At 40.4% G+C, this 27,103-nt stretch overlaps 2 protein-coding genes across 2 annotated transcripts in view; one reads left to right on the top strand and one right to left on the bottom strand.

Annotated features, from left to right (window-relative positions):
- Positions 1 to 518: 518 nt before the first annotated feature.
- LOC131666045 (chymotrypsin-1-like) lies at positions 519 to 4,379 on the bottom strand. Its single transcript, XM_058938380.1, has 8 exons — positions 3,620 to 4,379; positions 2,492 to 2,612; positions 2,344 to 2,414; positions 2,170 to 2,264; positions 1,948 to 2,089; positions 1,581 to 1,694; positions 1,368 to 1,511; positions 519 to 1,286 (listed from the first exon to the last, which is right to left on the bottom strand). The coding sequence occupies exons 1-8, from the start codon at positions 3,689 to 3,691 to the stop codon at positions 1,155 to 1,157; spliced, it is 891 nt and encodes a 296-aa protein (XP_058794363.1). The 5' UTR covers positions 3,692 to 4,379; the 3' UTR covers positions 519 to 1,154.
- Positions 4,380 to 8,512: 4,133 nt separating this feature from the next.
- The window catches only part of LOC131666044 (rap1 GTPase-activating protein 1-like), a 134,074-nt gene continuing 115,483 nt past the window's right edge, over positions 8,513 to 27,103 (top strand). Inside the window, exons 1-2 of the mRNA XM_058938377.1 lie at positions 8,513 to 8,640; positions 10,133 to 10,388. Coding sequence (XP_058794360.1) covers positions 10,168 to 10,388 — 221 coding nt within the window. The 5' untranslated portion in view covers positions 8,513 to 8,640; positions 10,133 to 10,167. The remainder of the gene's footprint in view (positions 8,641 to 10,132; positions 10,389 to 27,103) is intronic.

Genomic DNA, 27,103 nt, shown 5'->3' with positions numbered 1-27,103 from the left:
ATGTATCTTGACGTATATATAAAGGTATGACATAGGTGTATGATCAATAGATAGACGCTAAGCGTCTAGCTTCGTTGGTATGATGCACGTCTATTCATGTACAAAATGTCGACACGAGTTTAAATCGGTAATTCTTTGCCTTTCCATCACAGTTAGACAATCGGTACTTGACGTCTTGCACGCGAATTGAAATTGTCTACGCACGTGTGCAGATTGCACTTTCATTTCGAGTCCACATGTTTACATCATGCGTGACGGACTCGATAAATCGTATTGTTCTGTGTTATGCTTTTATTCATCTAATGTCGTTTGTGATGAAACGAGCTGACTTAATAATGTTCATTCTAATTTAGATCTATATTGCTGATACCTGTTATATATAGACTGTAGCTCGGAGATGTTTCATTGGCGTAAAAATGCGACATATAATCGTTCAGAGGAGTGTTTGCTTTGGATGGACAAAATTAATCGTAAATATAAATTTTTTAATACATTTTTATTAAGTTGATTATTCCATTAGTAATGTTAAATTTAATTGATAAAATCTATTGAGAACAAAATAATTTTACAATCATCAACTGTGCATGCACAAAACTTTTCCTTCGCAAGCTTTACAGAAAATCCACTTTGAAACAATTTATATGTGATATTTGAGTAAAATGCTTATTTAGCACATAATTTAATAAATATCTTAACTATTATTGTTACCGATTGATTTAAAAAAAAAAGCTTTAATCGCATGAACGAAAAGGGTACAACTAGTTTGTTTTTATCGACGGTGCGTCGCAAGGAAACTTATTAATCAATACTGAATGACAATTGAAATTGTCTGTAATTTATTTTTCGACACTCCGTGCGCAAAGTGCGTCTTTCCCGCACGCTCGGCAGAAAACGTGCGTTGAAAATCGCACTTTCCACACGTCGTATCAAAAAATACGGTACGGCACATGTTCGGGAAAGATTTTCTCGTCTCGTGTCCCCTTCCACCCTCGCTTCGCTCGGGTGTAAACGCCACACGAGACCAGAATCTACTTTCCCGCACTTGTATCGTAATGTACTAGTTCTACAATTTTCTAAGCTATATATTACTTTGCATTACATAATTCGTGTTTCATTTTATGATGATAAAAAAAGAATATGATTCTAATATCACACTATTTTTCATGACTTTTGATCCAATCTATATATTTTGAAATTTTTGTAAATGCTGATGGATATTTAGGCATGCCAGTGAGTGCAATGCCAACTACCGTACCATCTACGATAAAAGGACCGCCAGAATCGCCCTGAAAACAATGTAGTGGATTAAGCATCGGTCAAATAAGAAACATATATTAATTGTTTGAACGGCATTTTATTATACTTACTTTGTATATGGCAGCATTACCCTTTCCTTGAGCGCATATTTGAGTATTTTTGAAATTATGTTTCTTATATTGTTTATTGCAATACGCCACATCTCTGACGATAAGCTTAGTTTGCAATAAGTTTCTGGAGGACCTAGAATTTTCCTGTCGAAAAATGCTGTTACAATCAAGCATTCAAATTATTTTATTAATATTATAAAAAATATCAATTACCGATGTTCTTCCAAATCCTATCGCTAAGCCTATAGTATTGATATCGATTTCATCATTATTTTTTGATAAGCTCGCGGGTTTCGTTGAAATCCCAAATCGGAAGGGTGTTGCTACCTATAATATCAAAAATTATAAGTGCTTTTTTTATAATAAATTATGGTGTAATATCTTTCTCTTTCTATGAAATATCGTAAAACATTCACAAAGAAACAATTCTTATAAATCATTCTTATCTCGAAGTTCTTGCTACATGAATTACTTAATCGAATTCATTGCTCTTTGTAAGTTAGTCACAATGAATAAACTGCGTGTCTGATTAATTCAATGAAATTACGTTAGTTAAAATGCACATTGTGTACATACTGACTTTGATCAAACCAATATCGTTGTTCCACGTATCTTCCAGATTGAACTTTTCATGTGGAATTAGCTTGGAAATATAATGAATTGAATCTGGTTTATTCCAATCTACAGTGCCACTGACGACTCTAAGCTCTTCAGGTCCGAATCTACGAGCATTAAATATTCCAATTAAAGTGTGTTGAGTAATTAAAAATAAATTACAGTCTGTTTTATAAATTTGGCCCACCCATCTATGCAATGCGCTGCTGTCAGAACGTAACAGGGATGAGTGATAATTCCTCCACAGTGGTGATCCGTACCATCATAATTTTGAATAGAAACCTAATGTATCGAGAAGAATTTATTAAAACTTTATTAATTTACTTTTTAAGGAGTACTGTTTTGTATGAATCAAATTTACCATGTAAGAAAAATTCTCTATTAATGCCGGCTCACCGTCTAAAATTCTTTCGATATTCTTCGAATCTAGGCCTGCAGTTTTTTAACAATATTAACAATTGCTGACAGTATAATGAGAAATTCTTTAACAGAATTACAAATTGGCTTACCTGGAAAAGAAAGAATAAGAAGGCCAAAAAATATTGACAACGACATTATTGACTGGATTATTTTTCCACGTGTAGCGCGTGATAAATAGCCGATTGTTCTGCTTATATAGACTGCATTAAACTGTGCGTCAGTTCAGTGTCAACAATTTCGTAAGTTATAATGGCAAAATTATCATGATAAAGTTATTATCATGACGCACCTAATTTATTCTTCGACAAAAAATTAGTTTGCTGAATTACGCGCGGATGTTGTAATCTGTATCCCGTTGAAGTCTGAGTTGACTAAATTAAAGTTGGTAACGGTACTTTCAGAAGTTTAGATGCGACGCAATATTATCTTACTTGTAAATGCAATGTGATTTTTTTCACGATTCAAGTGTTTACATCACACGTAAATTCGGAAAAAAAACAGCTGTGCGTGACTAGTTCGATTAACTAATTTTCTATCAATCAACAAGCAAATCAACAGAATTTGAAAAATTCAATCGACAGTTAAGGGTTATGAAACGCTTTTCCATGTTAACTTTGAAGTTACAGAACAGTTTTCAGTTTACTTCTCATGCACTGACAGAAATGAGGTAGTAAAATCTGCAATTATAGTAAAATTTACTATAAACTATAGCAAAACTAGGTCATACTTAAACTGTAGCAAAAATTACTATGTTGTGCATTATAAATTTTTGCAGTATCTCCTATAATTTTTATTATTTAACATGAATAATATTTACTGCTCATGCAGTAATAAGAACTGTGTAATCAAGTTTTTATTTTTACATAGTTATATTTGCTACAAAATACTGTTAGATTTTACTATCTAACATAGTAATATTTACAAGGGGATATTTTTATATTTTACAAGTACCACAATAAATTTTACTGGTCAGAAAAAGTAAACGAAAAAATATTTCCTACAACTATCTATTATCATGAGATATCGTTATGTATTTTCGAATTCTTTCGTCTACTTTATGAAAGTCTAGTTTAATTAGTTTATTTAAACATTTGTACTTGGATTTAAATTAATTAGTTAATCGATCTAACCTTAATCTAACTTACGATAGTTCGCAATAGCTTTCACGCATATATTTACATTCATGACCACAATCGTAATTTTCTTATAAAACTTACTTGTATTAAAGATTTAAATGCGTTCTTACAATTTGAAATTAAAGTTAAAACTTTGAGAATTGAGCCTTGCATGCTCACAAACTAAAAGAATCGCACTTTCCACACGTCGTATCAAAAAATACGGTACGGCACATGTTCGGGAATAGTACATTACGAGACAAGTGTGGGAAAGTAGATTCTTGTCTCGTGTGGCGTTTACGCCAGAGCGAAACGAGTATATTATATATTTATTATACATATATAATGTACTATATTTTGTAAACGTAAATTCATTTTAAATGTCATGTTTTAGTCTTCAGAAATTATTTAAAAAATTTTTAAAAGTATAAACAATTCAATACTGACCTGTGATACTTCAGCTATGAGTAGTGTAATACAAACCATATTAAACTTTTCAACTTTTTAACTTGTTAACCGGGGAAATCCCTTTCTAATTACGCAACATATAACGGGCGCGTCCTTTTCCACTAAGACGTGTATGAATGACGTATTACCATAGTAGTAGTAAAATATACGTCCCGCCCGTTCCAGGGCGCAATATAAATATCGAGGACGTATTCATATGTCCTACCCGTACCCGATATTGTTTACTTTTGACGTATTTATACGTCCCGCTCAGTTAACAGGTTAAACTTCTACATTGACTTACACTGAATAACCTATAGAAAATGATAGTAATGCGAAAAATTTTGCATGCGATTTTCTGAATAATCTTTCTTACAATGGATTCATAAGCAGAAAATGAATATACATTAGTTTACACACGGAAAGAAGTTTCTCTTAAAAATTATAACGAAATTCGTTACAAAAATTACAGTGCGTAACCGTAATCTTGGGACATCATGACTGATCGATAAAAATTATTAACACATTATAATTTTTATCTGAACTCACTTAAAAACTAAATCTTATCTTAAAAATTTTCATGGAAAACGCATAATTTTCTTAATGACGCTCAGTAAAATTTCATTTTGTTCATTGTAAAAATTTTCCCACTTTTCCGAGTCAACTACGTTCACGGTTGTTATTGAAGTTGTATATTTTTGGAAGCAAATTTTTGTTTCTGACATTATATCTTACGTTAAGAGCATATAAAATATGACTAGTAATAACATTTACTTAAAATCGAATTTTATAAAATTCGATTTTAAGTAAATGTTATTCGTTGGTAACTAAATTCGTTGGTAACTAAATATATTAAAACCAATTTTTGATGTTGAAGAATCTTACAATTATTATTACTTTTGAATCCTTCGGAATTAATCAAATTATATTATTGGCATAAACATGTCAAAGAGAATTCGATGTTTATTTGTTGTATTGATTAACCTGAATTTGTAACGTTGACAACCAATAAAAATTATCGTGACGAAACCATTAATTTTAATATACTTAAACATAACGAATCTTGACAATCCTTTACTTTTTAAAAATTTTCCTTATAAAAATACAAAATTGTTATCATAAAAATTATGAACACTAAAAATTACAGTTTATCACCGTATTATTTCCAATATTAAAGCGTAAATTTTCGAGTTTCTAAAAATTAATGGAAATCACGAATGTCATCGATGTCGCAGGTTTACACGTGTATCTGTTCTCAGCGCGACCTAGAACTAACGACGAGGACGTGATGGGGGATTGATCCCATAGTGTAAGTGTTTGTATATATTAAAAATAATTTTTTTATTTGTTTTTCATTTTTTTCTTTCATTTTTTGCGTATATTTATATGTGAAGTATTTGAATGTGATGCATCTGATTACGTGTATGAATGAAACAATATAGATATGTGTTTCTAAGAAAACATTATTCGTGTTCATAAAATTATTGGAAATGTGTGTATAACTTTGATGAGAGCAAATGTATGTGTGATGTTCATATGTTATATATGAACGAGAGTATTCACATGTATTAAAATGTATACGTTTATATAGAAAATCTACTGTGCGCTATGCTCTTCTAATCAGTTTACACTTGAATCATGTCATTATCATTCAGCTTCAGTTTCTCTGAAGCTGAATTATTTTGCTCTTTAAGAATCGATATTGATGCATTGCAAATATCAAGATAAGGTATTTGAATACCGTTATATTGTTCATATCCAAGAAACCATGTAATCGTCATAATATGACTACCATATCTAGCCCCGCCCTCGCATGTATAATAATATTCTATAATCGAGCCTCTACCATGTTTCGATTTGTTCATTAATAGGAAAATATAATGGTGTTTCTTGCTACGATATCGAGACTTCATGTAAGCTTTTACTAAAAGTGGATATACAATATCAATTCCATAAGCTATATAATTTATACTTGCAGTTCGATGAGAACACCCGGAGCTCAAACAAATGATCGATAGACCAAATTTGCTTTTAATTCATATAAACTTGTTTTTGAGACGTTCTATGCACTTCAATCGTAAACTATGATGTATCTTTGTATTCTGAATAAAAACCTGGAATCCATTTGACCCCATCGAGTTAGAAACAAGGTCATTTCAAGGTGAACCGGTTTATTTTGCAAAAATATAAACATAACCCTAGTCGTTGCTTGCTTGCTTGAGCCCTAATTGCTTTAACCCTTGAGCCCTATAACCCTGCGTGACTATAACGCTCGACTTTTAACTCCAATTTCCTTCATCCTCGAGCCCTGTAACCTGTGGAGCTATAACCTTAAACACCTAACCTCAATTTCCTTAACCCTCAACTACTTAACCCTGTAACGCTATAAATCCGACCGCCCAAACTCCAATTTCCATCATTCGAGAGTCTGGTAACCTGCATCTTTACAACCCTCGATCGCCACATCCTAATTTTCTTCACCCTCGAGCTGTTAACTCTGTAACGCTAAAAAGACAACCCCATACTCAAATTTCCTTGGCCCTAACTCGATGTGGTCAAATGGATTCTAGGTTTGCATTCAAGATACAAAGATATATGATAGTATATGATTGAAGCGCATAGGATATCTCAAAAATAAGTTCGTATTAGTCAAAAGCAAATTTGGATTATCTGTCACTTGTTTGAGTTCCAAGTGTCTTTCAAAAGTCATGTATTTTGATGATTGTCAGCACTGTAAATAAGATTTTAATGTAAGCTTGGAGGTTTGACGATATTAGGTACTTACACAAAACTATTGAGACAATCCTTTTCACTAATATGTTTGAACTTATGTACTTTTTCTCGACTAATTACTAATCTCAAGGCCGTATCTTCCGCCTCAAAGGCGTCTGTTTTTCCAAACATCTTGCTTGCTATTTCAAAATGGCTTTTCCGCCACTTGTTTTTTTTAAGAAAGCCAAAAAAACCCTTACATAAAAACGAAATAATTATTTGCATGTTTTTTCTGGGTGGTTATTGTTATTCATAATAGTTGGGTTAGAAATTTTTCTTTTACTTACTGTGTCATTGCCGGTGGATCATAATTAGCTTGATTTTCAAGCACTTACCAATCTTAAATATTTTATTCTCCCTGCAGCCGGCTTTCAAACTCTTTAATTTGTACAATAATATCTTTATTGACCTTGACTGATCCCGTAGCTTCATCAGTTTATATTGAAATCTAGAATGTTAAATGATCTGTGACGAATTATTATTATAGCATAATATTTGTTTAACAATACATACCTGACTTGCAAAATACATTTGTCATAGTTCATGCTTATAATTTATCCATCTATTATTATAAGCTTCAATACTAACCCATAACCATAGAACCTTGATGACAAAAGAACAAATTAAAACATAAGTCACAATGAAAATGTTATGAAACAAGATGAACAAATCTAAATAATGAGTATGCAGTCACTGTCATACTTTAAATGTTATAAAATATGTACCTACAGTTGTTTAATATAGAGCATGTGTCCGCCAAAGTGTCTGACGAATATGTCAGCAACATTTACCGAATTCGAAACAATGAACGTTTCACGGTTACTATACTACACGACAACCTCAAAACATCGGACTGCACATGATTTGGCCTAGTAAATTGTTCTGTCATGGTAAATTGTACTACTGTATAAAGCAGCTTTTGTCATAGAATATAGTAAAAATTGTACAACTTAAATAATATATTTTTTAGATGCCAAAATTTGCTTTGTATTTTAGTAATATATATGTAATGTATATTATAAGTTTTACTTCTCAATTAATAATATGTATTAATAATTGGATCACATTTTATTATGGATATCAATAACAATTATAATATAAAAATATTTACTATAGGTACGGAATATTTTTTGTTAAAGGCTCAATAATTTAAAAATGAAAGTATAATAAATTTATTATACTCATAATAATTTTTGATAAAAATATCTAATTTTCACCACAATTCGAGTACACAATAGCTCTACTAAGATAAATAGCAAAGTTAGCTGCAATAATAATAAATATTATAAGACCGTTTCTCTCAATGTGTGTTACATTAACATTAATGCTTTCCGGCAACGACAGTCGTGTCACTCTAAAGAAAGGAAACACTTGTACAGCATGACTGACCAGTTAAATTTCATTATTATATTCGAAATTGCATCAATATTGTTGACCACAAAGGTACACTTGGGCGTATTTTCTAAAACCGATCGAAAGCTCGGCAGCACCCTGTCGCCAGAGCAACGAAGCTTGCTTTGCCCTCGCGGTCTGTTACCCATTGCGATCACTCGCCACTTTACCGACACAAGCTATCTGGTGTCGTCGCCTGCCGCGCAGTTGCGGTCGACCGACAAGTGTCGCCACCGCGAGACGGCGAAAGCTCACCTGGGCAAGCTCGGAGCTCGATTTGGCGCGGGCGCGAAACGTCTGAATCCGGCGCCGCCCCCTTGGAAGGAAGGTGTGAGGCTGAATTTTCACGCGCGCGCGGGCTCGAGCCCCGGCAGTTCCGCGCACGAGAGCGACCCGCGCGCGTCTTGGCGCGCCGGCTTTCGATCTCGACCTCGCGCCGCCAGCCGCCGACGCTGTTGCTCTGCCTGCAGCGCGCTTAGTAGCACGCGCCCGTGCCCGGCTCGTTCGCACAGGTGAGTGTGGAGCTTTCGCGCTTGGTTTCTGTTTGAGCTGACATTAGCCTCGACGAATGGCCACTCAATGTCGCTTAATTCGCTTTGCCGAGGGCCAAAGCCTCCGATGGCCGCGTCGACCAACTTTCAGAACCCCGGTAAATTTAATGGAATTATGAAAAATGAAAGTATCATTCGGATGGTCGAGCTTGCATTTTGGGGAAGACGGAGCCTGAATTCAGCCAACGCGCTGTTCGTTATTCGAATTTGAATAATGCCCAACGCCACGTCACAGACGCTCAATCAATTGCAGCGACCTTACCGAATTAATCATAAAATACGCGATCGCGGCCGATCTATTTTGTCGACAAAAAGTCTATATCTGTTGCCTAAATTACGCGCGGATGTTGAGACATCGAGCCCGATCAAATATTTGGAAATGCCCATCGCGAGCAAGACTAAACAGCGGGATAGCCATTGTAGGAGTAAATAAATCTCGAAGAAGCCGTTCGCGTTTTCGAAACTTTCCACTTTACGGCGATATAAAGAGACGCCTCCTTGGCGAGATAGCGCACCCCCGCGCGGCAATTCCCGTTCTGTTTGCTCGCTCTTCTCGACCCTAAATATAGGCAACGATACTTTTACAATCTTCCTTCTTTTTCCCCGTCGTTTCAGTTTTATACCAAACGTATCCTACTTGAAGACGTACTCCTGGCGGAATAAAAAGTCAGATAGAGCGAGTCACTGAGAGAAGCAGTTCTTTTTTTAGAACTCAATTGTCTCCTGTGATATAGTAAGAGAATATTTCACGTTTATAAGACGTGCGCATCGTAGATGTATTCATGAGTAGCATTATTACGTGCAATTTATTTGGTTTTACTGCTTGACTTTGGTTTTACTGTTTCGGACTTTAGAACCAAATTTAGTTTTCAAATTTTTACCAGATATTTCCGATTGCAAATAAATGTGTACTAAAAATACGTGAATTTTCCTAGCCTTCGGATAACTGCAGTCTTTTTATATTTTGCAAAGTAAACTACTTTTTTAACGACGTGTTTTTCAAACGATATTCTCATTTCGACGGTCAACTTAATGGACTTGCGCTGTTTTACTCATTTAAAAGAGCATCAATTGAAATTTGTTATTCTTTCAACGTTGTAAATTAATTAGTTTCAATCTTCGTTCAGCTGTTCGCAGCAAAGTGTGACGTTGGTCATTATAGATTGGTAGGATTAAGAAAGTTCTTTAACAGGTTTTGCGCAATATTGGAACAGGATAATTATGTATACACAATTCGAAGATACGACAGAATCTTTCGCGCACACATGAAAGTGAAGTAAATGGATTTTTCATCATAGTGGAAGTGGCACATCGTACGTTTAGGCATACCATTTTGCAAGGCGCATCAAAGTGTAGCTATCTTTCCGCGAACAAATATCCGTATCCCGCGCGAACAAGCAACGAACGAGCAAGCAAATGGGAGCAACGAATGAAGGGAGGATGAAATTTTCAGTGTGCTGTAAGTCCGTGGATATATGAAAGTGAAGAATGAGGCGCCCGCTGATCCGCCACCTGTCCGAGGGCGGTGGCGGCGAGAGCACGCGGCGCCAATCCGTCAGACTGGACGAGGAGGTAGCGAGCGGATGGAGCTGCCGCGATTACCGCCGCCACCAGTCATCCTGCGACTTGCTCAAGGTGCCCTCGCTCAATGCCCGCGGTAGATTCTCACCCGAGCCACGCATCACCGTCACCTCCATCTTCAACAGCAGGTCAGTTTCCTCGCGGCCGACACGCGGCCAAGCCAAACGCTCGGCAATCTCGATTTTAGTAGAAGCCAATTTTCCAGCTGGCCTGTCCGCCGGACGAAACATTCGGCGACTCAGCAGCCCCTTTGCAAATTTGTTCGCGCGCGACCATATATCGATCAGCGCGTCGTTGTGCCTTCGCAACCCCGGCTGTCCCGACGTCAAACTGGAGCACCCGGCGCGCTACTCGTTTTGTTATCCCGAGCGAAAGCTCGGCCGACGGCGGCGCTTACCGAGCCCTCGCGTCACACTTTAACGTCGCGAGAGCGCATTTCTTTGCGATCCTTCATTGCGCGCCCACGTAATTGCCGCGAGGGCAGCGAGGACAGCGCCGAACAATAGCGCGCGTCGAGGCTCTCGGGCCGGCAAACTTTTTTTTACTCCTTGCGCGTCGCAAGGATTTGGCCGCTTTTCGAAGGCTGCCGATTCTCGAAACGATGGCGCCTGACCTAAAAGCGCGCGCGCGCCAAGAGAGGGATCTTCCTCTTCGCTCGTCTCGCTCGGACTGCGAGCTTCGAGTGACTTGACTTCGATGTCTACCCTACTATCAAACGGGGCTTTTTTTTCTGACGAGTTGCGGGAGAACAGTTGGCCAAAATAAGTCCTTGACCTAACCTCGTTTCGTCGAAAGTAATTCGGACTTTATACTTGGCGGCTCGCGAATTAATGTCCGGGCAAAGTGCGCGAATGTCGTTGCGCGCTAAAGTCGAGCATTCGTCTTGCTGGCATTGGTCTCATCGCCGATGGCCTGCTGAAAAATTCAAGACTTTTGGACAAAATCAGCATATTACCTCGTCGCAGCGGCGTCTCGGAATCGAGCCATCCCTCCTCCCTTCTTGACTTTCCAATTGCATTCGCTATCTTGACTTAATGCATATTCACTCAAATTAACCATTAATTCAATGCACACGGAACCTTAATTGTTTAACGCAGCCTTCGAGATGCAAAGCATCTTTCTCTCTCTCTCTCTCTCTCCGACTTTTCAATCGAGATAAAGAGCGAGACACTGTGAAGCATTTTCCGATTGATGAACGTCATCGCTTGGAAGGACAACATCCCGTTGTTCTTCGGGGCCATCGATTAGAGACAGGAGATGTTCCGTGTGCTCTCGTATCATCATCCTTCTCTGATATCAAGGAGGAAGCAGAGAGAGAAAGAGAGAGAGAGATACGGACACGCTGTGTAGTTTTCGTTGAAATGCCTGTTTTTCTTCCTTCTTCCTTTCTTTCTTTTTAATTTTCGCTGGCTGTTGTAGATAGCGCACGAAATGAGAAAAGCAGCGCGCACGTTATACACACCGTAATAAACCGCGTGCTATTTGTCGTGGAAGAAAAACGCTGGAAAAATGAGAAACACAGAAAGAGAGAGAGAGAGAGAAATATTATGTGTTCTCGAAAGATAATGATGCCGACGGGCGTTCCGCGCCAAAATGGCTAGCCTTTTGTCGTATCGCTTGACACATTTTTCGTCCGTCTTTCTCTTTCACTCTCCAAGATTTATGTCTTGAGCGTCATTTTCAACTTGAAACGAAATGTGCGATGATCCGCAGGTTACGCTGATTATCGTTCTGATAAGCTGCAAAAATGAATCGCGCGCGCGTTTCTGTCGCAACAACGTAACGAGTGAGCAACAATGGAGCATGTAACTGTATAAAGACGAGTTAGCTCGTCGGTTATGGCGTTTCCGCGGCCGAATTCGGAATATACACTGGTGGGACCGTCTCGACAACTCATTCAAATCGCGCCTAATGTGAGAACTCGTATTAATTTAATTAACTGCCGCACAGTGCTGTGCGACCAACGGAAAAGCTTAGAAAAAAAGAAAGCTATAAACTGTTCTAATAAGCATGATGACTTCATATGAATGCCAGACTGACGGGTACTCGCAAATAAATCACCCCTTTTTCTGTTCATTGAGACGTGAGTTTGCACGAAGGTGCTGTTGAACGTGTCGTACAGGAAGTTACGTGTAGCGGTGACGTTATCACCTGTAACATCCGGTTTCTCTCTCTCTCTCTCTCTCGAACTGTACAATCAATTTTGGAAACTTAGCAAGCGAGCTCAGCAATCTTAAGTCGTTCCAATTGTCCAACGAATAATTAGACTTATTCAATTTACTTGACGATCTATGCTTTTCTCGCTATTGATTCACGGCGTTATTTAGCTTTCTCTGCCAAAGCTCAAACGTAATATACAAAAGTCAAGCTCGCACAAACATACGAACGTAATCGACAACCTTGACATAAAAATAAATAAATAAAACCCAGCGAAAGTCTAATTTGTTCATGTCGGTATACCACAGCAGCCGTAATTGATGAAAGCCCGGAAAGAAACCACATGCGAACGGAAATTCGCCAGTGTGGATTCCTTGGAAATTGATAAGCTTGCACGTCAATTTGCTGAATCGGCGCAGTAATCGTGCCAGCCGAACAACAGGGAACATCAAGTAACGCACTCGAGTGCTCGTATCGTCAAACGAGCAAAGAATCGACAGGCGGTCACGTTATATTTTTTTACGTGGACGCGGATGGCTACATTTCATCTCCACTTTACTTTGCCACTTTGTATACTTTCCGCGCACCGCGTGTAAATAAGTGTTACTCACACGCTAGTTTGCATTTTAGCAGATAGCATTTTCTTTAATTCGTAAAATTCCTTTTACTTAATCGCATGTTTCGTTTATTACACAAGAAAAAATTGCTATCAACGTGCGGCAAATCATCGCTTTCGAAATTTTAGTTGAACAATAATGAAATTTCGCTCCAACTTTTATTATTCTCAGTCGAATAATTCATGAATGGAGTTGCTCTATCGATAATGAAAACAAAAACGTCGACAATTTCTGTTAAAGTTATACATAGTTTCGCGCTCATTGTGTAGATTAGCACATAAGTCAGAGATAATATGAAATTGGAAAATTGATATGTAGCCATGTGGAGATCCACCAAGGCGAGGAAAGATTTAACCACGTCAAGTTTAGTTTTTTCAATGACCGATACACGCAAGTGCATTTTGGCAAGTCAAAGCACTGTCTTGGCTAACACGTTTGAGCAGACGACGAAAGAAAACGCTGAGATATAAATGAAATTTCTGATATGAAACCTAAGGTAAAATCTACGACATTGCAAGCGTGGCTGACAAATGTAATCTGGTTGGCTTGTCGGTTACGTACAAGCGATACCTAGGTTATACTTAATCTCTAACGAATGTTGTCATAACTTTCCATTTGGCACGTTGCTACAATGTCAGCTCACTCCAAGCCAAAGCTATTCGTTCTATTGCGTCGCATAAGAAATAGATGCATCTAAACTAATTCTATTACGATTTGTGTTAAATCTGTTTTCCTATTCAACTAAAATTTTCGCCGTAATAAAAAGCTATTTCAATGTTCATAGTATAGTCGTCCACACTGTTGATTGAATATTTGTATGCCGAATGAAAAAATAGCTCAGCGTAAAAAGTATGAATATCATTATTCAACTGAAAGACTTCATACAACTAAATTTCAGCATACAAATATGCGCGTTAATTAAAATACGTACGTATACGAAATTCTCAATTCCGAAAGATAATACTTTCGAGTGTCCAGGTACGCGATAAACGCGTTTGCATTCTGGCCAGTACCGCGAACACGGGGTGGTTCCTTTATTTACACAGCGCGCTCGTCGGCGGACCTTCGAGTTTTTCGCCTTGAGCGGTGCGCGGCGCGCGTACACTCCTTGTCGGGGAAATGGGGAGCTCTTTAGAATTACTCGAGTTACTCGCGCTCCAAATACCGCCAGTCGAAAAATTCACTTTTCTTTGGCTCTCGTGAGCTTCTTACCTTGTCGCCTCGAGCACGTTGATGCGCTCTCGTCAAATTAACTTCAATTTCCGCTAAAATTAATTGGAAAACCGACACCCGCGCGTCAACGCGTGACAATTTTCTCTCTTCTTCTTCGATCATCAGCGTCCTCGATTTTTTGTTTGGCGCATTTTCGTTAGACCGCGCCTAAGATCATGTCGTGATGAATTTATGCCAAAAATGACGTTATAGCATGCGAGTCAAGGAATTTGTTAGGAATAATAGTTCGAATAGTATAATGCTCAAGCTTTTATTGGCAATCAGTTCATTATTACGATGTTTTATAAGATAACTGTTTTTTGACGCATTTTCGAGTCAACATTCAACATTGAAAATCCCCACTTGGTTAACGATCCCGAATACCATAAAAATGTATTTCTCATATTTCCGTCTCCAATACGTAAGAAAGCGACACGTTTTAATAAGTAGAACCCAGGGTGGAAAAGGAGTTTACAGCGTTGAGCGCGCGATCGCCCTAAAACCGCGCAAATTCAAAGAGCTCCCCGGGAATTACGTGGCCACGACGACGGCCGACCCCCTTTTCATCGCCAGAAAGAGAGAGGGGAAGGGAGAGAGAGAGAGAGAGCGGGCTACTGCTATGAAAATCCCACGGATAAACGGGAGCGGAAAAAGTGGTACACCAACACTAGCGACGACCACGTTTCCTCTATCAAAGGCCACCCCCTCCCCGTTCTTCTTCTTCTTCGTCATGGAAGCCTTATACCCTACATATTGCCAACGTCAATGAAATCTAGCGCACGCGGTGATTTTGCGCTCGTCAATTTCCTGCCGCGTGCGTGCTTACAACGTCACCTTGACCGCGCGCATGCATCCCACGGAACTAAGAGGATCGTGAAAAGCCGCCTTTCTTTCTTATACCATTCGCCGTGAGGACATTTCCCATTGCTGCGGATTCAAACTTATGCGATTGTTGTGCGTTCATTTGTTATGTGGTTTTCGTCTCGCCAACGGGGAGGGACACTTTTGTCCTTCGGCGGCAAGAAATGAATTGTGCAATTCCTGTGATAGACTGCCGATGCAAAGTGGAATTCACTTCCATCGCGCGTCGTCGGTTTCACGGTTTCGCTCGACGATTTCAGATTCATAATTTGATCGGCTTGCCTTAATTTGCGACGAAGCGCTCTACAGGATGTTCTTCGACAGCGAAACAACTCGAATTGACGCGTCGTCCCAAAATCACGCGAGGACACACGAACGCGTGGTAATTAAACGGTACAGGCCATGGTAATGCAGTCGCGCTGCAATCGATTCTGTTCCTATCGAAGATAAATTCGTGGGAAAGGAAGTACTTAATTATTGAGTATGAGTGTCGAGGAAGAATTATAGCTGCGCCTTAGACAGAGCAGCTCGTGAATATGCGAAAAGCTAGTCAGCGTCGCAAAAAAGTTGATCGACGAGCGTCTTCGATCCCCGCGAGGCACACGCGACGGCAGCATCTGGAACGTTCCAATTTCCCGGGGCGATCGCCGTAGCGGGACTCGAGCCGAGGAATTAGCAGGCTACGCGCACAGAAGGGGGCGTGCGCTAAAAGGGGTCGCGAGCACCAAGTGGGTAGAGAGCGCGTGCTTTTCTTGTCTTGTCTCGTAAACCTACGCGGTTGCTCCTGTTGATCGAACGCGTCGCGTCGACTTTCTTCCTTCCGATTGCCGTTGAGCTTTTGTTGCACACGAGCGAGAGCAGAGTTGAAAGCAGCCCCTGAAGCGATACGAGGGAGTACTACAAAGTTCCAGTACGCGCTTTCCGCTCGCCGACGCGCCAAGTCCTATTCATTAATCCCAGTCCGATCTGCACGGCACTGCTTTCCGACAACTTTTCGGTGTGCAATTTTTGTTACCAACGGACGAAGCGCAAAAATCAAGGGGAATTTGAAGGACCTGCTTGTTCAAGTCGAAAGTCAGCATTCTTGGATTGATGATTCGCTGTTGCGCGAAGTTTAATTGAATGACGACTGGGTTCTGCGGAGAGCATCGCAGTCGTGGCCGAGTTTATTCGCGCAAAGGTAAAAATCCTTCTTGCTTGCGGGCCTTTTCTTCTCTAACTTTATCAGCGTTTGTGCGAACGGTCGATTCTGCTTAATTATATTGGCTGCACAGTGGTCTTTGTGTCAAGCTCTCAGAGAGGCTGCAAATTTCCGCTCCAGTTAATCCGTGTAATTGCATATCTCTTTATTGTGTTTAATGCTTCGAGAGGATACATTTTACAAAGCAATGTACCAATGAAAGATGAGGCTGTATTGTTCTGTCACAGAAGATCACAATAAAATGGGAAGGAAAGAAAGAAAGGAGGGAACCTTTCGCTTTTTCCTTGGAATTGTCATGGGCACGGGAGCGCATTATAGTTTTCCGAACAAATACAGTGGCGAGCGAGCGCTCGTTTGGCGAACGGACGGTGTAATACGCTCGGCGCATCATTAGTGGTGGACGATTCGTATTCAGCCAAGACAAATGCACGTGTATCATTTCGATTTGCATTCGCAGCGGTGGCACCCGTCGGAACGCGAGCGCGCGAAAATCTCCGCTCGGCGCGCGCGGGGACGCGAGTCGAGCGAACCCGTAACATTATCGCGGCGGAGAGCGGCGCGCAACCAACAATCACGCGTAGCTGCAGCGCGCTTGAAAATCGAATTTCCAAATCTCATCACCCGCGGAGTGCGAATCAAGCCGAACGTGAGCCGCAGGATAAAAATAAAAGTCGGCCGGGTTACACATTAATAACAACGCGCGTGCGTGCGCCCTGGAATTTATTTTATCTCGGCTGCGGTGCCGCTGCACTCTGCTCCTTCTGCCTCCCCTCGGGGGAATATTTCGCGGGTGCGAAGAGATAGAGAGAGAGAGAGAGAGAGAGAGAGAGAGAGAAAGAGAGGACATCCTCATTGCAGCCTCTCGCAACCGCGTGTAATAAATTGCTGCTGAAAGCTGGGATTATGCAAGCGTGGTTCGTTGCTTTTTTTCCTTTTCACTCGATCGATAAGCTACGGGGGAGTGTGATTATAAGGTTTTCTCGATTTATACGCGTTGATGGACTTGTAGCCGCGCGTAGGAGGATTGGTTTGTTTTTTGATGGTATCGCGTGTTGAATGGGCGGGGAGGCGGCATTTTGTTATTTCAATCTTGGCGAGAGGACGATAAATTTTTCAAGGTTCATTTTCTCGTTTGCGTGTGCGTCAAGCCGGGTTTTTCTGCCTTCGAACGTTTGAATAAGTTGTGCATCGGCGTCGAGTGTGCGTGTCGTATCTACGAGATGGTAACTTTGAAAAGATGTAATTATTCCTTTTTTTCGCGGAAATATACGTCAGGTATTCAACGACGTTGTTGTGCTTTTTAATACTTATCGCGTTGCGACATCCGTGAATTTTCGGGCTCAAATCCACTTGTGTAATAATATAATAATCATAAGATAATAATCATTGTTATCTAAAATAGGAGTTTTCCAAGACATTAGCTGAATATCACACGTTATAGATGAAGATTCAAATTAATCAACAAGTACGCATGAATAATGAACAGACCTAACATTGTAGGTCACCAATTGTAGGTAAACCAATTGTTTTATTTTTTAACGTGCTTTCCACGTGTGAAAAACAATGGGAGTTATAAGATACGCAATGAAAACTGAATTCTTTCAATTCAAACACCAATGATTTTATTGCAGAATGACTATTTACATTACTGTCAACCGAAATAACATATGCAACTCGATGAAAGAGCAAATTGAATTGACGTAAGCAATAAACTGCTTCGCGGAGACTAACTTGCGTGCGGCACGCTTCTTCGATTTTACGTGCACCGAAACATTAATTTTGCTATTTTTATCTATTCATCCAAAAGGGCACACGTAAATCCACACGTATAAAGGCAACGCGAGAGCTGGTCAGGTTTGCTTTCGCCAGGTACGAGTTTACAAAGAATTTTCATCTCGCTGATGCGTAACGGCATCGCAAATACGCACGAGCGCCCCCTCGGAGCTTCGCGACGGTACTCCGCGGCGCGGCGATCTGTCAATTTCCCGGAAGTTGTTTTACAGTCGAGCGCGCGCGAACGAGCGAAAATTCCATCATCCCTCGCTGGAAAATTTACGTTATACTTGCCGACTTCCGTCGTTTTTTTTTTTTTTCCTTTTTGTTATTTTCCTTTCAAGCGCGGCACGCGCACTCGGCGTTTATACGTGTGCACAGTCCCGCCGGAAGCGATATATACTTCTTGTTAACTTTTTGCGGCTTCATGGGTGGGGGGTGGGGGGGGGGGGGCATTGCCGATCGGGCTACGATCGCATGCGATCCCGACTGATTAAGGCATGCGCCGCGGAGAGTGCAACAGCGCCGGCAAATTTGCTTGATTGCTGTTTACGAGATTCTCGCGCTAATGCGATCGGCATTTGAGAACGTCGATATTTGAATGGCACATATAGTTGGTAATGCGTTATTCTGCTTCTCGTTTGCCATTGGTCAGTCTTGCCCGACGAATCACTTATGGACAATCGATACGCGGCATTCCACGTACAGTCATTATTTTTGTGATTGATTGATCGAATAGCAAAATTGTTACTGTCAGATGAAGCTTTATGGAATTTTCGTTTGGAGGACATTGGGATTTAGAGCACGGAAGTTTCATGATTTTTTTATAGGTTTGCTCGTGCTGTGGGCTAACTTTGCTTTTTTGTTGGCTAACGTTGATAACTTAAGTACAAAACAATGTCCTCTGTTACTGATATCCAAATACGTTGATCGAATTGGTCGAATAGGCCATTATTCGTGTTTTCGCCTATTTATGGAAACTTGATAGATATAATTAAACAAGCTTTGTCACAGCTTTGCCCGCCATCTATCTAAAAAATCCTGGTAATTAAGCAGAATGCACCATTGTACATTTCAGTAATTTAACTTTATATCTGCAATCGTGTTTTATATTACAAAAACATTCATTATTCGATTTTTTCCTAATAATCTTTGTACGCAGAAAAATATCATTCAACTGAAATAATACTCGCTACGGAGATTTTCAAATAGCCACGGTTTGAATCAGAAGGGAAACGATAATCCGTACAGTAGTGCGAGCCAGGTGTGTAAAGCGACACGAGTGCTTGGCGTGCGCAGGTTGTCTTTTGACTTTTTTTACTCACGATCTTTTTCAATCCCGCCATCTCAACTCTCTGAACACCTTTACATAAATACAAGTGAATATACCTCTACATCCATCATATTTACCAAGACTCTTCTCTCTCTCTCTCTCTCTCTCTCTCTCTCTCTCTCTCTCTCTCTCGGTAGGAAAAGAGATTTCGTAAAAGGCGATGCAAGGATCGTGCTTTAAGTGCATTAGACGTTCTTTTTTTTAAACATCTTTTGAAGCGTCCTGCATTTGACAAGCTTATATCCTCCGTGAGCAAAAGTTAAAACGTAAGCTGCGAGTTCACACGCGGCCTGTCTGCAGATACAGCGCGAAGCCAAAAAAACGGCCGCGGAATAGCGAGCAGCCCAATTTGCAAGGAAAAAAAAATGGAGGGCTCGTGTTCCTCGCTGGAGAATGACGAGCTTGAGAAAGCCTCGCGAGCGGCGCCCGGAATCTTACAGAAATAGCGCTTCTTACTTAAGCTTGGCGAGTAAGAGCGAGCGCGCACTGTTGCGGCCCTTTCCGTGTTGAGTGCACGCCGGGATTCCCAACTGCTGGAATTCCTTGAGAAACGCGAAATTCATGGAATGCAGTGTCTGCTTTAGATCGCCAATTCAATGTTGTTGCAATGGCTTCCCTTATTTCCTTCTTTTTTTTTCAGGTGAGAATCAACCGATGATGTAAGAATATTTTTTCTTTTTTTTCTCGAGTCGAGTGTTTATCGGATACTTTTCAAGATTTTTATTTTACCCTTTTTTACGTATTATGCACAGATCAACTAGTTTTCCATGGGTTTTGATATACCTCCGACGGACGGTGAAGTTACGTTCGATCATATATAATTTAACTTTCATAAGTGTCACTTATTCCGCTCACTTGTGATAATTGCGAATAATATTAAAAACATATGTATTTATCAATTTAAAATATCATTCGTGTACGGTATTTTTTCTGACTTAGCTCTATCAAACGCACTTTACCTTTATTAACGAACGTTGGTTCAACCAATCAAAGTCAAGTTCTGATTCATAGGCCAGTGCACTCGACTGAATTTGAGTTTTCTGCCATTTGCATCGCAATTCTTAAAAAAAAAAAACAAAAAAACAAAAAAAAAAAAAATAAATAAAAATCCATTTCACCTTTTGTCGGATTGAAGCGCGTATAATCTCGAGGCCAGCAGCGCGTGATCATCTACAAAGCGCTTTTCTCTCTCCCTCTCACTCGAATCCATCCCTCGACAACCCCCGCGATAAATCACGCGATATAAAACAATGGGCACATCGGTGAACTTTCTCTCTCTCTCTCTCTCTCTCTCTCTCTCTCTCTCTCCAAGCGTGGGCAACATTAAGAGTCGTGCAACCGCAGCTTTCGAGGGCGCGTCGCGTCTCGACAATGATATCTCGCGCATCGGATGATTTCACGTACGGGGGCCGGGGCGAGGGGTGGACAATAGGTTGAATCGCGCGCGCGGGGGCCCACTTGGCAGAGCGTCGTTAATTTATGGGGCTCGATCCTGTCGGACGTCGGACGTATTTATTATCGGCGACAGTCGCCACGCGAGGGCGAGCGTTCTCGGCGATCGCGCGCGGCCAATATGGGGCACGGCCGCGCATTGCCAATGTAAACAGTCGACGAGCAATATTTGTTGGCGCAGATTTGAGCGACGTATCGATTTTGATTGATCGCGTTTGCCGAAGCGGCGAGCACGTGCAAGCCGGCAATGGCCTGAGCGGATTCCGAGTGGAACGAAGCCACGAAGCCGTTGTAAATCGTGCGAATGCAAATCGTAGACGTATACGCGAACAATTGAGTGGGCCTTCCAGATCAACGAAAATTCACGTGCCGCGAAGCGACACTGCACTCGAGCTAAACGAAACTGAATTTACGCGTACCTTTGCTTCGAGTGGCAATTCCACGCTTCTGATACCATTCTTGTGCGCACTGATGACCAAACAAACTGCAACTATATAAAGGTTCACGTGCTAAGTACCTGGGCAAAGCTTCTTGTTAAATTGCGGAAAGACACATATGAAACGAGCTTTATCGTGCATGTACGCTCGTTTTCATCTACTCTCCCAAATCGAAACATAGGCCAGTAAATTCCAACAAACGCGTATCAAGGTTGAAACGTATCCGTACACACGCACACACACATACACACACACGCACGCACACACACGTGTGTGTTTATATACGAAGATCACCTGGGTCGTAATCGACCAGTATGTACTCAAGCCGACCCCTAAGTGCGCATCGTCACTCCCCACCTTCTCATGCAAAAGTGCAACTGCAACACATCCATTAATTGAATTGTCTGCGCGCTTGGGGGTCGCGCGTGTGTGCGTGCTCTAACTTGCGTCACGGGGGCTTTTTGTTTTACGCTCGATCAACTTACTGTTTCAAATGGGATAGCAGGGGGGCGTTTAAATTAGATCGTTCTGCCAAAATATTTTTTCTCGTCGTTTAATTTACTCGAGCTTGAGATATAAATTTTGTACTCCGAAGTTTTGATCGTTTCTCTTTGTTGTCGAGCTGCGAAGATTACTCACATATATATGTAAAGAATAAATATATATAATTTGGAATTTTCAAGCTTATTATTACAATGAAACCGAATCGATTCATTCGCGAAAAGGTGTTTTGTTCTCGATGAAATTTCAAGCACGCAGCCGAATAAATAAACAGCCCTCGGAATAATTTGGAATTCGGATCAAGGTTCCATAATGGCCGACTCTCTTCTGAAAATTCCGGTTGCCAGAGCCTATTTATGAATTTTCGCTTGCTCGCGTGAATCAAGGGATGCGCGAGCGAGCACGAGAAAGAAAAAGGGGTCGCCCTTTTCCGAGCCAGCGCACCAGGCGTATATAGGATAGCTTTAACGCGTGTGCGTGCAATTAACGGACACGCGTGTGCAGAGGGGAGAGAAAGAGAGAGCGCGACAAATATTTGAGAGGGCAATTTTATCGAGAGTCACGGCTGATTAATGCCGTCTTGCGCACCCTGTAGCTTTGAAACATTACGAGGAACGATCGATACGTACATGCGGCGTGTCATTCTGCTCAAAGTCTTCATATCGTTTAAGGGCTGGCGCGTCTCGTTGATTTTTTTTTTACGAGAAATTTATTGGATCACGCGCGCGTTCGCAGAGCAAAGTATTCGCGAAACGCTTTATTAAAAGAAGATGGCTGGTTTGCACGAAAATGAAATTTCTTCCTTCGCACCGACGAAAGAATTGGATTGTTATTAAATGACGAGCTCGTCGATAATCCCGTTACCGGCCCGTGCGCCGCAATAAAGAGTGAAGCGCATTATTTTTGCAATCCATCGTAATACGATCGACTGTGAGTCTTTGATTTTCTGTTTAATATTTTAAATTATATAATAATAATCCTCCTCGTGACGAGAATAAATTTCGCACCCGACCGAGCTGTTTTATCACGAATGAACAAAAAAGAAAGAAAAACGACGCGCGTTAATGGACTCGACCCTAGTTTTATTTTTTACAGCGTTAACTCGAGTCGACGTGCACATGCACGGACTCACGGCGCGAGCGCTCGTCGACTTTATGCGTGCGCTGTTTACATTTTTACCCCGCCCGCGTGCGGAGGGACCCCCACGGGTCTCGGATGTTAATTTTCCCATCGTAAAGGATTTCTATATATTTTCATGTCACTAGCTGAGAGAGCGAAGCTCTGTACTATGCGCTTTTGCATGCATTAGCGTAACAATGTTGAACTTCATTATTTCAAGTATCTCGTGTGCAAGTAAATGACTTTCATGAATATGAATGTCAATAATTAAGCTTAGTGGAGTGTTTTTGCTGGTTCGCTGGCAGCTTTCGCAGTAAGCATAATTGAAAAGTTACATGGATTTTCGGAAAATAATAGTTGTACTATTTCTTTATTTCTAAGATGAAACAAACTGTAAATCACTTGTTAAAAATTGTTATAATTTATGTACGATTTATACTTGGCGTTTATCAACATTTTCTATAGATCCAAATTTAATCCGTTTCATGGCAATCAGTATTCTATGGACGTAAATTAAAATAATAGAAACTGCAATTCCGTGGTACTTTTTCAATAATATTTTAAATTATAGTAGGTATGCAAAGTAATCAATATATACCTTCTGATAAGAGATCCTTCAGTTCAGCTACCGTAGAATCCATTATAATTTTTTCCAAATTGAAATATCACCACGTTCATTTAAATCTCAAGAAATAAAAATGTTGTGTTTGCTCTTCTGAAATTACGTATAGTAGCTTAAGCAAACGGCGGAAATAACGACGTAGTCATAAAAGCTATACTGCTTGAGTCGACTTGCTTGCGTAATCGGGAGGCCAGCGTCACAAACAAAAATAATTTTTGCCAAGTCGATTCAACACTTGTGCCCAAAAATGCAGATTAATTTTTATTGGCTATTTAATTGATCTGACTAGGACGTAAGTGACACGTAGAGTCGATGCCATCTTCGAATCGAAGCAACTGTCGATGTCTTGAATTCATGAATAGTAAGATTCAGGCGCGTGAGAGAGTGTGTTTTTGCGTCTCGGGCGAGAGTTGTTAAAAGGGGAGTATGTAGTCATTAGAGCAACGAGCGTATCTTCAAAGTGGAAATATCAGCGGCGAGATATTTGCAGAATGTAGGCGCATATTTGCTCGGCGGTAGAGATTGCGCTCGTGGCCATGCGTATTACGTACGCGTGTGCTCGCGACCGAGGGTGCGCGCGCGCACTTCCTCCAACGCTCAATCTACATAATTCCACGGGTGTCGAGAAGGTACTTACCATACTATCAACTTCCCCTTTAGCTTCTTTTGCTTCTTCCTCCTGGCCGCTACTCGACTTGTGTTTACGCGTGTCTACAGCTCGCTCGTTCTTGACCTTATCCGCGACCGCGGAGAGAGATTCAATTTATTCGTTGGACGATCGACATTACATTCATTTTTCCCCAGATACCGATGACCACGTCTACGTTCGTCTTATTCAAAGACCATATTTTACTTCTCAAGTCTTACTGTATTTTAACGCTCTGTGCTTTGGGTTGATCGTCAATTACAATTGAATACGCATTTTCAGACGAGTCCTTTCTGTTTTCCTTTTTAAAATAATTTAGCGGGACTTTATACATCGTTGAAAGCTTCTTGAGCGTCAATTCGCTATTTTATTTTTCAGTTTTTATGAGCCCTGTCGTTGATGTTATCTTAAAAAACAATTTCTTGAAGAACAATATTAAGGTAATAACTGAAAATTTTGTATAGTAAAACATTATATTCCGCGTCACAAATAAAAAAACGATTACGATAGCATGCCGTTGAATGCACTAGTTGCGCGATGCAATAAAAATTACGACAATGACTGCTATGTTAAATCCATGATTTTGAATTCACATTTAATTCCATAAAAAAGAATACAATCGAGTTTTTTTAAATAACATTATCATAATTACGTTTCATTTTTTCGAATATGGAACTCAATTGATATTCAATTTATCTAATTACGATCTATTTGATATCTCGAAACAATTGTTCTATAACACAGTCACGCAATTACGCCCTTCGTGACTGATATCGAATATAATAAAAATACCTCTATGAAAGCAAATAACATCACCTATATATTAATATCAATTCACCTGTGTCAATAATCCAATTTTATGAAAGATCGCTAACAAATGATCCACTTACTGAAATTTATCTTGAACAAAGTAAGTTTTATACTATCCTAATGGCTGCCTGAGTAATGCTGCGGCTTACTCAAGCATGGGCGAGCTGACTAAAGTTGACGCCTAAGGTCAAGTACGATTGAGAGCCATCGGGGAGCATTAGCGGTTGTGCTCCATTTGGCTAAAATACTGTACTCAAGATTAGATTTCAACACGAATCAATAGATGCTCAAAAATACCGCAAACTTTTCCTTCCTAACAAACACGGCCGTTAGCAAGTCACTCGTACCACTTTCGTTTCCACCACTGCTACTTCGCGCAGATTATGGTATTTTGAAATTTCAAAACTTTGAGTAATGAAAATGGTAATGAACCTGGTAATAAATATATAATAAATAAAAGCTGGTAAGAAAAGGTAAACCTATGCTAATAACAGGAAAAGTTGTATGCTTCCGCGAAAACATTTCAAAATTTTCAATTTATAACGCAAATAATCAGTTTTTTTTGTGTACTCTCTCCAATAACCATCCACAAAAAAAAAATTATGAAATCTCAACAAAGTATATACAGCAACAGGAAACGTTTTTTTTCCATTTCGTGCGCTTAATGACCTAACCTTCGACCTCGTTTCATCTCAAGAACGTAATTTCTTTCCTTACAGGTCGCGGGAGAAATGGTTCGCTGGCGCGCATCTCTCCGTCATATTACGGGATTTGAAAATATGAAGAATAAAAAGGACGTTTTGCGGGCTGTAGGTGTGAAAATCAATGTCAAAAATTGACCGAGGTTGCGGCGCAGCTTTCGCTCGTATTGTTTGCAAGCCGAACGCGCAGAGAAAGAGAAAAGTTACAAAATTGAAAGTAGTTTCTCATCTTCGGGCTTCTTTCTTTGTCTTGTTCTCCTCTCCCCCCACCACTCTTTCTGTTATGTTGTTGACTACGCTTATTTTCTTGCTGAGATATGAGAAAGGAGAGGTTGGGGGAGGGTCTTGATGAAGCCACTGGTGCGTGTCCTAGTAGCAAAGTTACTTGAAATTTTATGGAAAGTTGTGGAGTCAGGCTCTTCCTGGCGCTTGGCTTCGTGACGAGGCTGCCGCTCTTTTTATGGATGAAAATGGCCGGAAAGAATGCCTCGAGTTTAGCTATCACTCTGCGAGAGAGAGAGAGAGAGAGCTTGTTAGAGTTTCTTTTTAATGGCCGTGACAATTATTTCTGATATCTTACTCCCTCTTATAGCTATATATTTCTTGCGCAGCTGAGTATTTCAGCTGAGTATAAGCTGGAAACGTGACATTTCAAGCTGCGGAAAAACGACCTTTATTACATTTGCCCGTAATTTGTCGATTTTATAACAAGTATTTATAAATTTTATACGACCATGAGATTCTTCCTAATTAATTAATCTTTCACGAAACATCTAATGTAATTATTATGTTGTTAAATAAGCCGACATAAAAATATTTTTCAATTGGTTGTTAGAGCCAACATAACAATAATTTTACGTATAAGGTGTCATAACTCCTAACTCTCCGTAGCTTTCGAAAAGGGTTTTATGAGGATACAATAATCAGCGTCGAATGCACCGCGAATCCAGGCAAACAAATCCTGGCGCGTTCAAGCGCATACGAGGGGTATTAACGCGGTGGTGTCGACGGGGAAACTCGGTAACCAGAAGCTTTCAGCCCGATATTATACTCCTCCCCAAAGCTTGTTCTTGGATTACAACACTGCTATCGCGTGTACATTTAGGTGCCTGGACGTAGGCAAGCCGACTATACGCGCGCGATGCCTCGAGCTGGTAGACCGAATTCGGGGGTGGATAATCGCGTGGCGGCGCGGCGATGCGCGCATGAGCAAATGCCGAGACATGGAAAGTCTCCGTGCGTGGTCACGGCAGAAATGATCTTTTATTAAGCAAAGGGATTGAATGGTCTGTGTGTATGTCAGAGAATACGGCAAGTCCGTTTGGGCTAATTGAATGTTTGATAAGTACTTTATTGCGCTACGCAGGAATTGTTTCCGAGAGGATTTTTCCAGTACGACAC

This window comes from Phymastichus coffea, unplaced genomic scaffold, assembly GCF_024137745.1.
Source record: "Phymastichus coffea isolate CEN01 unplaced genomic scaffold, Cenicafe_Pcof_1.1 PCOF00056, whole genome shotgun sequence".
NCBI lineage: Eukaryota > Metazoa > Arthropoda > Insecta > Hymenoptera > Eulophidae > Phymastichus > Phymastichus coffea.
The sequence above is the reverse complement of the archived record's forward strand: the minus strand, read 5'-3'. Positions and strand labels throughout refer to the sequence as shown.

Excerpts from the sequence above, each read along its gene's own strand:
- LOC131666045 (XM_058938380.1), bottom strand. The coding sequence starts at position 3,691 with ATGCAAGGCTCAATTCTCAAAGTTTTAACTTTAATTTCAAATTGTAAG. Across the intron at positions 2,090-2,169 it reads GCAGCGCATTGCATAGATGG|ATTCGGACCTGAAGAGCTTA; the intron begins GTGGGCCAAATT and ends TAATGCTCGTAG. Across the intron at positions 1,287-1,367 it reads GTAATGCTGCCATATACAAA|GGCGATTCTGGCGGTCCTTT; the intron begins GTAAGTATAATA and ends CATTGTTTTCAG.